This window comes from Pogona vitticeps, chromosome 6, assembly GCF_051106095.1.
Source record: "Pogona vitticeps strain Pit_001003342236 chromosome 6, PviZW2.1, whole genome shotgun sequence".
NCBI lineage: Eukaryota > Metazoa > Chordata > Lepidosauria > Squamata > Agamidae > Pogona > Pogona vitticeps.
In genome coordinates this window covers 99,660,588-99,674,365 of record NC_135788.1, presented here as the reverse complement: position 1 = coordinate 99,674,365, position 13,778 = coordinate 99,660,588, and the positions used below count along the sequence as shown (strand labels likewise).

General features: G+C 42.1%; 1 protein-coding gene across 3 annotated transcripts in view; it reads left to right on the top strand.

The window, feature by feature from the left end:
* Window positions 1–279: 279 nt before the first annotated feature.
* Window positions 280–13,778, top strand: part of ETV4 (ETS variant transcription factor 4) — a 32,668-nt gene continuing 19,169 nt past the window's right edge. The window contains exons 1-5 of one of the 3 annotated variants that reach the window (XM_020794076.3): window positions 280–439; window positions 1,493–1,555; window positions 1,754–1,855; window positions 1,977–2,073; window positions 4,850–4,897. In XM_020794076.3, coding sequence (XP_020649735.3) covers window positions 1,796–1,855; window positions 1,977–2,073; window positions 4,850–4,897 — 205 coding nt within the window. In that variant the 5' untranslated portion in view covers window positions 280–439; window positions 1,493–1,555; window positions 1,754–1,795. Of the gene's footprint in view, window positions 440–644; window positions 764–1,492; window positions 1,556–1,753; window positions 1,856–1,976; window positions 2,074–4,849; window positions 4,898–13,778 lie in introns of those variants that run through there. The other 2 variants (XM_020794077.3, XM_078377963.1) reach the window with 2 other exon arrangements.

Below are 13,778 nucleotides of genomic sequence, written 5' to 3'. Positions count from 1 at the left end.
TTCCCTCCCTCGGAAGTCTTTTATGAATGAATTTTGGGCGCTCTTGGTTTTTTTTTATGAATGGGTAGTTTCAGAGGTGAATGAATCTCCGAGCTCTTTGTGAGGATTGGCTCAGAGCACAGAAACCACGCCTTACCCCGAGTGGGTGAGAGCCATTCTAAACTTTGATTGGTTGGGCATGTCCCGGCGAGCCGAGGGAATTTCCCCCCTCCTTCTTTTCCTCCATTCACAAAGTCAATGAAACAAAGAGAAACAGAATAGAGTCTGTTTTCTGTGAAAGAGGAAACGAGCCCGGGCTGGAGGCGGGAGCAACCCTGCCCGGCTCAGTCCCACGAGAAGCAGCGTATCCCTGGTATCTGCAATCAGCTGCCTTGGTGGAGGCGGCGGCGGCCGACCAGGAAGACCTGAATTAACCCCCCTTTTCCCTCCCCACTCTCAGGTGAGGAGGAAAGAGAAGTTTTCATGGAAACGGGACTATCATTTTCACTACTTACTGCAGAAGTTTAAGCGGGCATTTTGGGCGGGGGAAAAAAGACTATTAGGAAGAGTTATGGGGCCTAGTTAGTGGTGGGGAATTAATCTTGGATGAGGATCAAGAAATGGGAATGGAGGGAAGAGCAGAGGTAGAAGGGCTTAAGTTTTGGGGTGGAGGTTCAGTGTGGACAACAGAAACCAAGAGAGCATCGTGAGGGCTGATAGGCTTGTACAGCCCATGTTATTCATGTCTACTCAGAAGTGAGAGCCGAGTGGGACCTACTCCTACGTAAGTATGCATAAGATTGCAGCATTTATTCAGGGCAAGGAAGGGATTGAGTGGTGGTGGAAGGGAAGTATTAAGCAAAGCTACATTTTGGGCCAGAGAGTGATCCATGCAGAGGTCAGCAAAAGTCACCAGGAATTAACTTAGAATTCCCCGAGGTGTGAAACTGATAGGCGGTGTAAAAAGAAGAGAGTGAGGAAATCGTGCAGGGAGGAAGCTACATTTAGGGGTTGGGAGACTGGGCACCAAAGCTGGAGGAGAGAGAAAAACCTGAAACATGATTGTGGGAGAGAGAAAAGAAGAGGGAAATGGCAATGGTGGATAATATCCAGGAAAGGGCATCAAAGAAACTGGTTTGAGAGGAGAGGGTGAGGTTGCAGAGGACTTAAATGGGAACAAAAAAAATTGCAAAGGGGGAGCGGGGCCAAGATCCAGAAAGGAAACCAAAGGAGGGGAGGTGGTATTCCAACAAATAAGTTGGGCCTGTACTAAAAGGGGATCTGTGTGACTAGGCTGGGGGGGGGGAATGTTTTGATAGTAACCTTTTCCTCTTAAGAGATCATCCTTGTGATGTGTGTGTGTGTGTGAGAGACAGAAACTCTCCAGCTCCTGAGCATAAACCCTACTTGGAGGTGCAATGAAATGGACCAGTGCCTTAATTCTTCCCTTGCTTGTCCCTGCTCAGACATCGACCTAAAACTTCTGTCTTACATGTGATTCTCTTTTGCACAGGGTGCGTCAACTGCAGTGAATAAACACAAAAAGCAAGGGCCTGAAAATCTATTCCAGTTGTATGTAAGTAGAATGGTGTAATTTAAAAAAAAATCTGAATTATATGGTTCCTTTTTCTTATGAATATGCTTATCTCATAAGTTATTGGCTTCTTGCTTTTTTGCTTTTGCTCTTCCTTATGAAGCCATGTCCCTTCACTTTCAGTGAAATTCCTTCACTTTCATTTAATCATTTTCCTTCCTCCCCCCCTTCCTCCTTTAGCATCTACTGCCTGCCCTCCATGCCTGTGAGGAATTCACACCCATGACTGATGGGAGGATGAAAAGCTATTTGGACCAGCAAGTGCCTTACACTTCTGCACAGGTGGGTGGCCAAAGAGAGACAACCTATGTTACTTCTCTTTTTCCTGCTGTTCAGTTTTCCCTTTTTGTTTTGCCCTCCAACAAAGCACCATATTGTTGATTTCTGTGGTTTTTTTTAACAGAAATTATCAGGGAATGGAACCCTGGATTGTAGAGCTATGATGGCAGCACGGAGGAAATCCATGGATCCCGGCGTGCCCCATGTCCCAGACTCAGAAGGTGTGTATGGGGGAGTAGGTATCAGAGAAAGATGTATTGCATGCTCCGTGATACCCTCCCTACGTCTGGAATGTTTTGTGTCCTTTGCACTACAGCTCCCATCACTCCAATAATGGTGTGGGGAATAATGTCAGCATCCTGTAGGAATCATGCAGCATCACTAAGCAGTCACACAAGCAACCCTACCTCTGCAGCTGCCTGCCCATCATTCTGACCTTCCTGGTCTGGTTGGGAAAGCAATTGTGCGCCTGTCTGCAAGATCAATGAGCTTTGTAGTCCAGCACTTCTGTCTAGAAGGCACCAGATTGTACCAAAGACTGGTCTGAGGAGAACATTGGAACAGAGCAGTATGATGCATGCCCTTGCTGGCTGACAGAAGCTTGACATGAAATCTTATGTATGAACAGGATGATATTTTATTGTAGCCATTATGAAACTGAGGAACTAAGACTTAAAAAGAATCCTTTATATTGTGGCCAAGTACATTGCCATAGGTTACGTTTGCTTGACTTCAGTGTCCAGTGCTCCATCGATAAGACCAGCATTTTCTAATCTTGGGCCATCAAACGATGTTGGACTAAGACTCCCATCCTCCCCCACCAGCATGTTTATGGAACAGAACACAGGGAAAGCAGCAGGCTGGGGAAGACTACACTGCTAAACAGGATTGCCCTCCAGATCTGATGGAATATAGTTCCCACTGTTAACCAGGTTGGCTGGGGATGATGGGGGTTGGAGTCCAAAATATTATTGGAGGAAGCTGACTAGATATCTCAATGGTTTAGATATCTAAGCCAGAGTTTGGGAGTCTGATTCCCCACTGTGCCTCCTGCGAGTAGAGCCAGCCTGTGTGGCCTCGGGCAAGCTGCACAGTCCCAGTGCGTGCGCTCAGAAGAAGGGAATGGTGAACCACTTCTGAGTATTCTCTACCTGGAAAAACTCTGAAAAGAGTCTTCATAAGTCAGAATTGATTTGATGCCACATGATTGTTATTACATATTGGAGAAGGCTAGTGCGATGGTCTTTTTTTCTTCTTTTTTCTTTTGGCATTGATGAATCAGTTTTCATTACTTGAAGACGAATGCTTCCTGAGCTTTTTCTTGCTGTCTTTTCACATCCCTTGGATTTGTGTGCAGTGTTGTACCCCACCAAGAAGAGCTGCTAGAGGTGGCTGCACTGTTTTTTGCAGCCTTCTGCAACCTGGGGGTCTTCAAATATTTGGGATGGCAAGTCCCATGAGTGCTCCCTCCTTGTTCGCTGGGGCTGATGGAGGAGGAGTACATCCAAAATACAGGGCAGGTACTTGGTTGGAGGTAAATAATATTTGATTATTTTGTTTTACCTAGGGAGAAAAATACTGTAAGGGGATAGCTCTCCTTTCAGAATGCTCCTGCCCCAGCGTAAATATCTCTTACCTCATAAATGTCTATAAACTGATCGCCATGCCTAACCTTAATGAACTCCACTTTTACTCAGAGCACTTGGTGTTCTCCAAGAAATACTTTTAAAAAGTTTGATCTCCTTTGCATGCCTTGCTCCAAAAATGAAGGGTAGTTTTGATTCCCTGACAGGGCTGTCTGCGCATAAGCTGCACCCTGACGTCTTGTCTTCAAGTAGTATCGTATCTGTCATGTTACACAACTCGAAGAGCATCTGTGGGAAGAGAGCATGAAAATTGCCCATTGGGACTCCAGATTCTAGAATCCTCTAGTCAGCATGGCTGTATCATTGGGGGAATGATGGGAGCTGTAGTCCAAACAAAGAAACAAACAAAAAAAGATGCCTCTCCCAGCTTTCTTTTGAAATTCTACAGTCTCTACAGGTGAATGTCTCTTATAGATTTGACAAGAAAGATGACCTGTTCTGGGCTGGCCATGGTCTGCAAAGCTGGATTCCTGCTTTGCTGTGTGGCATTACATGGGGCAGGTGCCATGGATACAGCATTTTGTTAGGCAGTTGGCATCCCATTCTTAAGCACATTTTGGCAGCCAAGAAAGCCATCAGTTCTGTTCCACCCTCGTTTTATTTTCACGCCACTCACTGAATCTCATGGCTGAGCTGGGACTTGACCTTAGATTGGCCCTGCACTGCAACCACTACATCACACTGGCTTCCCACATAGGAATGAGAGCACCGGTAGCTTCCCTCTATGTTTTCTCTTGGGAATGTCCTTCCTTCATAAGCTGGGTAGTTTCAGTTGCTCTCTGCCATACTCTATCCCAGATGCACATACAATGCTACTCTTCTGTTGCCATAGAATGCTGTGCTTCTCACTTCAAATCCAGTGTATTTCATCTTCATGAAGAGGAAAACAAAAGAGTGGAGGATGGGGAGAAATAGAAAAGCTTACAGTGGTGTAGAACAGGGATTTGCATTTCAAAGTAAGGAAAATTAAAGCCAGCCAGGTGTTATCGGATTCCAACACACACCAGATCCGCATTAGTGACAAACTGATGGGAGTTGTAGTCCAACCATATAAAGAAAGTCATGAGTCTCATCCTTGTTGGGTCCCCCATTGCTTTTTTCTTTTCTTTTTTTCTTTTTGCATGAAATGGGGTTGAAGATTATGCAGTTGGAGGACATTGTTCTGGATATGACAAGGTGGGGGTGATGGGATGTGCCACTTCTGTGGTTTTAAACCTCCCTAGTCAATCTGCTGTATTTGATGATTTTAATCAGTCTTTAACCTGTTCCCCCAATTCCTGCCTTCTGCTCTCTCTGTGGTTCTCACCACTGTGAATCTGTGGTCATCACAGCCCACCGTATTCTCTTGCAGATCTATTCCATGACCTGAACCTGTTTCAGGAAACCTGGCTGACCGAAGGTAAGGCAAGGTTTTGTTAGCTTTCCTCCTCTTTTGGGTGTTGCCTTTAATCTGTCTTTTTCCGACTCTCCTTTTTTCCTCTTTCTCCCCCTCTTGCTTCTCCGTGTTTTGCGTGCACATAGCTGAGTCTCTAGGCTTAGGTAAACTCAAGAATATGAATCGTATCATTGTGTCGATATTTGCTTATGAAAGGAACTTGGTGTGGGGCCTTTCCAGCATGGTGGGCTTGGGGGGTGTTTGGTGCACCCCTTGGAAATCTGTAGGTCTACCACTTCGTCTCAAATTTTGGAAACAAACACTTCATTCATTATTTATTTTAGAAAGGCTTTGCCATCTTCTCTCTCTTTTTACGGGAGGCTTGTTCAGTTTTGGTGTTTCTCAGCTGTTTCTTCACTGCTCTCTCAACTGTCATCAGCGGGGGAAGGGAAACTTGCGAATTCCCAAGAGACCAATTAATATAAATGGTAGTTAATTGCAGTTTTGAAGTGGGCTTTGTATTTTTGTGCCTAGAGACGTGGCGTTTTGAAAGGTTAAGGAGTCTCTCTGTCTTATTTACTTTCATTCAGAAGGTTAATTGTGCTTAGCTGGAGAGTGAAAGAAAGATCATGAGCCCCAGCAAAGATGAAATAATTGTAGACACTTAATGGCACGGATGGCACATTTTAAAAAAAGAAAGCGGATCATAAGCTGAAGTGGGGAATTCCACAGCAATGACTCAGAAATATATGCATGCCTGAGTTGGCCTTTTATCTGAACTAGAAATTTGTCAGCCTAGTTTGATAATACAGTAGAATTTATGGTTCGCTTTCAGTCAAGTGGCTGGTTCGCGTCTTACTTGGATAAGTGCAAAAAAAAACAATTTTGAGTCTTACGGCACTGCACTTGTTGAGATACAGCTTCCACTTTTTTCTTTAAAAACTAAGCTATTAGACTGCATTGTTTTGGAGAAACATTTTTATAAGCTCTATAACCCATTGTTTCCCTCCAAAATTGAAAGACTGGGAAGGCATTTTTCAAAAGGTTCCAGACGGCAAGTCTTCTTCCTAGAAACAGAATACATTATGGAAAATTATGTAACATTGAACTGCATGATTTATTCTAGTGATATAATTTTATTTTTTTAATTTAAGTCAGGCTTAATGAAGACTTCAAACTAAGGTTTACATCCTAGAAAGAGAATACATTATACACCACTGAGTCAATGCATGCAAGGATATTTAATTTGCATAATGTATTCTGGTGATATAATTTTATTTTGCAGTTTTACTACAGTCTAAAGAACACACTACTATAGGCAGTGGCTTGTCAGTTATATTTTAAGAACTATAAGGATGAGGTTTGGAGGAGTTATTTTAAAATGATATTTTGCCATAATTCAGTTCCTGATATTGGTCAAGATATTTTTGAAAAGTGGTGAATTCCTAAATTAGGGGTACACACAAAAATAGATTGGCTTGCACAGAATAGAGAAAAAATAGGAAGGGATTTAGAAAACTTTATTTGCAAAGCATGAGTTCTTACAGTTGAAAGTGCATACTAGTAGGTTTAAGTGTTTTAAGCACTATATTTTGGTGTCCTGTGATTTTGAATCCTTAACATGGTAATTTCACCTCCTTGCATTTGGAACGTAAATAAATATGATTTCTGGCTGCCAAACGCACATTCTAGGAGGACCTTATCTTAATGTGCTGCTCTCAAACTAGTGTCTAAAAAACTCAGTTGGAGAATGATAGATATTGTGCTTAATTTAGGTTATTATTCTATCCAGGTTTACCCGGGAATAAGCCTCAATGAATATAGAAAGTAAATAGGCGCTGCACAAGCTTTAGCAAAGGTTTTCAGAATGTGGAGTCATGTTAGGGCTAGTAACGAGAGTTTCCAATATTCACCTCATCTTTGAGCATAGGGGTCCCAGGGACCTCCAGCAACAACTCATGATACTATCAATAGGCTGTACTTTGCCCACATCTGCTCTCTTGAAGCAGATGTGGGCAAAGTACAGCCCCTTGACAGGAGCATGCTTGTAAAAGCCACTTGAGAGGCCATAACAGTGGCTGAGGAGAATTGCGCCTGAATCCTGTGTGTAGGCTTCTCGCACACAGTGTGGTTCTTATAATTATTAGAATCTGGGGTTTTGCTGAGAAACTGAACAGTGGGAAATTAAGCCTTAAGGAGAAACAAAAGGAGTAACAGTTTACACTGGACAGACAGAGTTAAACAGAAGAATTGTTTACCTTCGTGGTTGTCATGGCTGCCAGCTCAGATGTTGTCATGGCTGCCATCTTAGATAGCTTTAAAAGTGGGATTAGTCTGAATCGTGGAAGATAAGGCTGCTGATGGCAGCTAGTCATGACGGCACATTGCCTCCAAAGCACATTGCCATCTACTGAAGACCAGACAACCCAGAGGCATGTGGCCAGGTCTTGGAGGCAGTAGGCCTTTTGCTATAAGTTTGGTGGGGAAAGTAAGAGGAAAGGCGGTGTTGCACTCATGTTGCATTCATTTTGTGGGCTTGTCTAAGGAATCTGGTTGTTCACTCAGGCAAACTGAAAGCTGGGTGAGAGGTGGGCAGAGTTTTCTTTCTTTCTTTCTTTCTTTCTTTCTTTCTTTCTTTCTTTCTTTCTTTCTTTCTTTCTTTCTTTCTTTCTTTCTTTCTTTCTTTCCTTCCTTCCTTCCTTCCTTCCTTCCTTCCTTCCTTCCTTCCTTCCTTCCTTCCTTCCTTCCTTCCTTCCTTCCTTCCTTCCTTCCTTCCTTCCTTCCTTCCTTCCTTCCTTCCTTCCTTCCTTCCTTCCTTCCTTCCTTCCTTCCTTCCTTCCTTCCTTCCTTCCTTCCTTCCTTCCTTCCTTTCTTTCGGACTACCAATCCCAGAATTCCCCAGTGTCCAAATCCTTTGCTGGACTAATCAGTCTTCTATTCTGACCAGACCTTGGCAAAGGTCTTTCTTTTTTTCCCCCTTCAAAACTGGAACTCTTAGAATTCCAACCCATGTCTATAAAAGTTTTTATATCAACGTTCATGTATAAACCCATGCATGAGCGTTTTATCTGTGTGTCTGAGGAAGTGGAGTGAAATAAATCTGTTAGTCTTTAAGGTGCCGCTAATGCTTTTGCTTTATTTTTCACTTCTGTTTGGGTTTTTATATGTGATGAAACAGACTCATGTGGCTGCCTCTTTGAAGTCCTGTTGTTCAGCAAGCAAGACTTCGAGTTGCGATGCTGTTTGACTCCCAAGCTGAACTCAGCAAATTCCTAGGGTGTATTCTGTGATCCAGACTTACTTCCAGGGTGGGTGGTAGATTGTACAGGAGTTTTTAATCTAAGACTGTAATTGCTGATAATAATTTAGGGCATCACAAAACTGATGTTTGATTCTTTATTTGAAAGTCGGGCGTGCGTTGAAGACTCTTGAGGTTTTCTTTACATGATAATCAGAGATCTGTTGTCCGTAGCAGGGAATAAGGATGAAAGCAAATAATAATGTAGAGATACCACTTTCTTGGCTTGATTGAATGAAAGATGTATCTAGCCTTATCCAGCACCCTCTCTACACAAATAACCCAAGTCATATGCCTCTGAAAGCTTACATACAAGGTATGAGACGAGAAAACAGTTCCTTCATTGCCTGCCTACAGCATCTTGTATACTGCCCTTGTTTTCGGATGCTCAATTTGGGCTGTGAGACAGGGATGGATTTCTAAAGTCATACACTCTTGATCCCAGTTTATCTCTTTCGACTGAAAAAAGACAGTGTTAAGGTGGTGTGCTCAGCATACAATTGTGGATTCAGTTTCAAGATATCATGAGAGTCTGACATATGTGACTATAATACATTCAACCATAAATTTTTAAATCAGATTATTCTTATACATAATCTAAGTAAATGTGATTTTTAAAGAAATGAACTAAACGTTCAATATAGGCTAGAATCCTATTGCCAATGTATGTTTGTATAAGGGGAATCATGTAAGTCTTGGTAACAAACTGCCACTCTTTAACAAGATGCTTGTTGCATTCCTGACTGCACACCTAACTGGGTACATGCACAGAAATGCAACTAGCTGTTAATGAGTGGCAATTTGCTGCCAAAACTTCACACAATTTCCCTTATACTTGTGTAAGCCTGCAATAGGATTCTGGCCATATTCTTTCCTTTAACCATTCTGAAAGGAAGCTTGGCTTGAAAAGAGACACGAAACCTAATATAGGGAGTCGGGGAAAGCATCCCATTTGCTCAGAGCCTGGCATCTGCAGGCTTTGGGCTTTATTCCCCCCCCCCAACTATTGCAGCAGAAAAACAAACAATGCCTAGAATAAAGGCTTTGGCAGACACTGGGATCTATTGGAAATCATGCGAGGAGCTTCCTGGAACCCTCTTGGAAGTACACAACTCCTTTGAGAAATAATGCCTGCTCTTTGTGTACCATGTTTTGAAACGGAGGTGCAGTGTGTGTGTGTCTGTGTGTGTGTGTGTGTGTGTGTGTGTGTGTGTGTGTGTGTGAGAGAGAGAGAGAGAGAGAGAGAGAGAGAGAGAGAGAGAGAGAGAGCGAGCGCACCCTGATGTATTCCAGAATGGATTAAATTGCTTCCCACCCCTCCAAAGGCTAAGGGAGTAGCCTGGGGTTGGCTTTATCATTGAGTAAACTGAGACGGCTACCTGAAGCATCAGATTTTGGCAATACCATTTTAGATACTTATTGTCTATTATCACTCTTTTACTTTCAGGGCAAAATAGGGGGTTTCGGAGGTTATTGGTCTCACATGTCAATATCATGTAGTTTGACTTGGGTTCCATTGACTGTTCCATCTTAGGAGCAAAATGCTTTGAGCCAACCCAGGCTGCTGCTGGAGTTTGGAAAGTTATTTTTGGAAAGGAATTCTTTACAGTTTTAATACTAAAGATTCCGAAGTTGTTAGTGCCATTATAACTGCAATTTTTCAAAATTCTCTTTATTTTCTTCTTTTTCAAAAGTAGCTGCTATTACTTAATATTTTTTTAAAAATCAAAATGTTGCAATCCACTGGCTTATGATAAGAACATACCTAATTAGTGAGGCCACGAGTAGCATAAGTAGCTTTAAAAATAGTTATACTTCAAAAAATATGGTGTTATCCCATCGTATGATACAGTGTAATTTAAGGTCTTCCAGATAGTACGGTATTTTTGTTCTTTTTGTCACTTGGTGATGGAGGATCGTGGGACTTATGAAGACTCGTAGCCTAGCTCTTAATTGTCTGACACTAAAGAGATTAAGCACAATAGTTGCTGCTCAAAGGTTTGTGGCCCACCAACTTTGCAACATAACTGCATTTGCCAGTCTCCAGCAAAGTTCTTCACTATGATGTGTCTCAAACTCACATGGCTAATCTCTGCCTCTCAGTATAAAGTGGCACCAAAAAACATCACAAATCAAACCCCTTGTTTTGAGGCTGGAGAGAACACCCAGGAATGTACGTGTGTACTGTACACGTGTGTGTGTGTGTGTGTGTGTGTGTGTGTGTGTGTGTGTGTGTGTGTGTGTGTGTGTGTGTGTGTGTGTGTGTGTAAAACAGTACACAAAGAAAAAGACCACCATTTGGGTATTGATGACATTTATGCTAAGAACAGTGGAACAAATGGTACATCTGAAGGAGTCCTTAGTTATGCTGTATGCACTTACTCTTTCGCTGTGCCGTTAGCTTCTCAGTTCAACCCACTGATCTTCTACTCACCCAGCTTTGATCAAAAAAGGGCAATTCTGAACTCTGTGGCTGGTTGCCAACCAACCTTAAGTGTGTGCAATGTGTGCTAGTGGAGGAATTTCACTGTCTGCGGAGGAACTGTTGAGCATTCACATTATCTGGCCTCATTCAACTCTCCGATCCAAGTTGGATTATAAAACAGGGCAGGTAAATACATCTTCAGCTTTCTTGGCTTAAGGATGTCCAGAGATGGTGAGTTTTTAACAAAATCAATTGTTATCAATTAAAAGAAAAACAAGGAGCCAGGGTTTTGATTTTTCAGCTGGACTATAAAGCTGTGATTCTATGCATGCTTGCTTAGAAACAAGCCCTCTTGAATTCAGTGGGACTTTCTCAATAAAAATGCTTAGGATTGAAAAACACTAGCTTGATGATTATTTTTGAAGGAGATCCATGACCATAAATATGATTGATAGTCGGGACAAGCTTTTCTGCTGTGGTCTAGCAGATGATTCACAGGATCCCTATCATTAAATCTACATTATAGTATTAGATACAACCACTGCATTTCTATTTTCCCAGATCTTCAAAAATCTCCTGATACAAAATCAAAACAACTAAAATTTTTAATGCAAAATGATGATCTCAAGCTATAACAAATAGCTCCCAGTTTGAAAAGAAATCAGTTATTGTATCCATATTATTCCTGCTGTATGCTGCCTTTGTTAAATTATCCACCCATGCAATTTCTAATATTTTAAGTTGCCATGTTGTTACAGGAGTTAAACTCCTTCATTTTGTTTGAAATAATAATATGACAACAGTAAAAGTGCTAGAATTGCCGAGCCAAACTGGTTCCTTTTAGAAAAGGTCACTCAAGCAAGAGATGAGAAGCCTCCCAGTCATGGCTCTCAACATTAATCCTGAAAAACAGGCACGGATATTCATTACAAATCTTCTCTAGTATTTATTCCTGCCTAGGGTGCCTTCCCAAAGCCAGTGCCATGAAGAAAGACATTGCACGAAGAGAGACTTTTGGATTCGTACAACATGTGGCTGGTTTTTTTTTTTGCTTTCCCTCAGAGTATCATTTTTTTAAGCAAAATAAAATTAATATGATTTAAGATGTTCTCTATCTACCAAGGGACCTATTGATTTTGCCTCTGGATAGAGAGGGCTCGAACATCGCAGCTGGACACTATGTTTGGGTGTACATGTTGGGGTGAGGGGAAGAAGATGGCTCAACCATTTGTTTTGTTTCTTAGGAGTCCCAGGGATAGACCTTGATGTAACCAAAACCATCACAACACGCAGCAGAATCTAATTTAAATTACTGCTACAGCCCCCGGTAACCTGAAGCCTTCTGGATCTTTAGACAACAATATTTGTCACACACCCTGCCCTCCACTGGTGGAATAGATAGGAATTGCCCTCCAAAACCTCTTGAGGACATGGTGAGGGGAGAGGCTAGACCGAGTTCCTCTTACATTACATCCTAAGACTGTAGTCACAGAGTGTTGTTGTTAGGTGTCCAGTATCACAGACTACATGGCGGTGCTGGATAGCTCAGTGGGTTTAGAGGTTGGGAGTTTGATTCCCCACTGCACCTCCTTGACAAGGGCTGGACTCCATGATCCCTTCCAGCTCTGCAGTTCTAAGATTATGTTATATTATAATTATCAGTTGGTATTTCTGCCCCTTGCTTTAATTCCTATTTATTCTGGCCAAATTGAAAGCTTACACACTATTTTATGATATTTTGATTGAGCCAATAAAACTGTTGCCCAGGTATGGATAGTTTGGGGCTTATGGCTACATCAGTTAGTGTCCGTCCCCCCCGGAATGATGTAAGAACTATGAGGACTGGCTTGGGGTGTTTTTCTCCTCAGAGTCTTCAATGCCTCACTAGTTGTAAACTGCATACAGATGTGAACACTTCTGGTCAGAATGTAAATGCCAGTTGCCATCCTATACTCACACGAGAGTAAGCCCCACTGAATTCAATAGGGCTTATTTCTAAGTAGATATTCAGAGGATTGCACCGTTTGTTTGAAAACAGCTCTTTTGAAAACCTACACCATTGTTTCTTTGCAAGGTTCAGAAATGACATGATATCTTGGAACAATATAAGCATTTGTGGTTTTGCTTCTGTTTGATTCATCTGTGCTGGTAGGAGGTGGCTTTGCTCCTGGATTTCTTGGTTTCTAGAGTTTTGTTGAATATTTTTTCATGTTTACTCCAAAGATGGCAACTTCATAGTCTTATCCTGTTATTGACTTGTCCTCGTTCCATGAGGAGTGGATGCCGAAGCCTCCCCTTTTTATCCTGTAATAATCCTGTGAGGTATCTTAGACGGCAAGGGAGCAATTGTCTTGCGTTCACAGCCAGTGGGCTTTAGATAGGAGTTTGCAGTGGGAATCTATGGATCAAATTCGGCTCCCTGTTCTACTGTGCCATGCTGGCTATCAGAATGAATAACATGCAATGTTGAATGCTCAAGGATACTGACTCAAATTATTTTGGAGAAGTGTTTGTACCTCCAGTCAGGAATTGTAGCCAGTGTACACAGGGCAAAGTTTAGATCTCTCCACCATCTGATTTTAATCTTTAAAATGGTCTCTCCCTCGTGGGGGGGGGGGGAAGTCTTCCAGCTAGCACTTTAAAATGCACTCAGCCTTGCAACAATTTTAGTGTTGTTTCAGTCATCACTGTGTTTTTTTTGTAACTGCAGTAGAAATCTTTCTGTGTTTTCCGGGCACTTCTGCTTTCCACCTCCCTCCCCCACTGCAAATTGCAGCCTAGGCCATTCTCTCTTTTTATTTCAATAACCGTGAATTTCTATCTTCGTGCTTCCATGAAATGGCAATCCTGGAGTCATCAGCTTCCATCTGTGGGACAACTTTAGCAAATAGCTGCGTGTACATAAAGATGGTGAACAGGTGCTGTTGCTCAAATTCAGCACTTTCTTTATGTTTTGTTTGTTTTCAAAGGAAATGACAAACATTCTGATTATGGAAGAAGATGTTCAGGAGGTGAAAGGCCAGAAGATGCCTTCCTTTTGCTCCAGTTGTGAGAGCACTTTAGGAGTTGTAGTGTGAGATTTAGAGTCTAGAAAATTTTCGTCTTTGGGCAGAGGCGGGTGGGTTTGAATGTCATTTTCTTTTTTTCTTTTTTTTTTGTAATTCTGCACTTCTGTAAGTTGA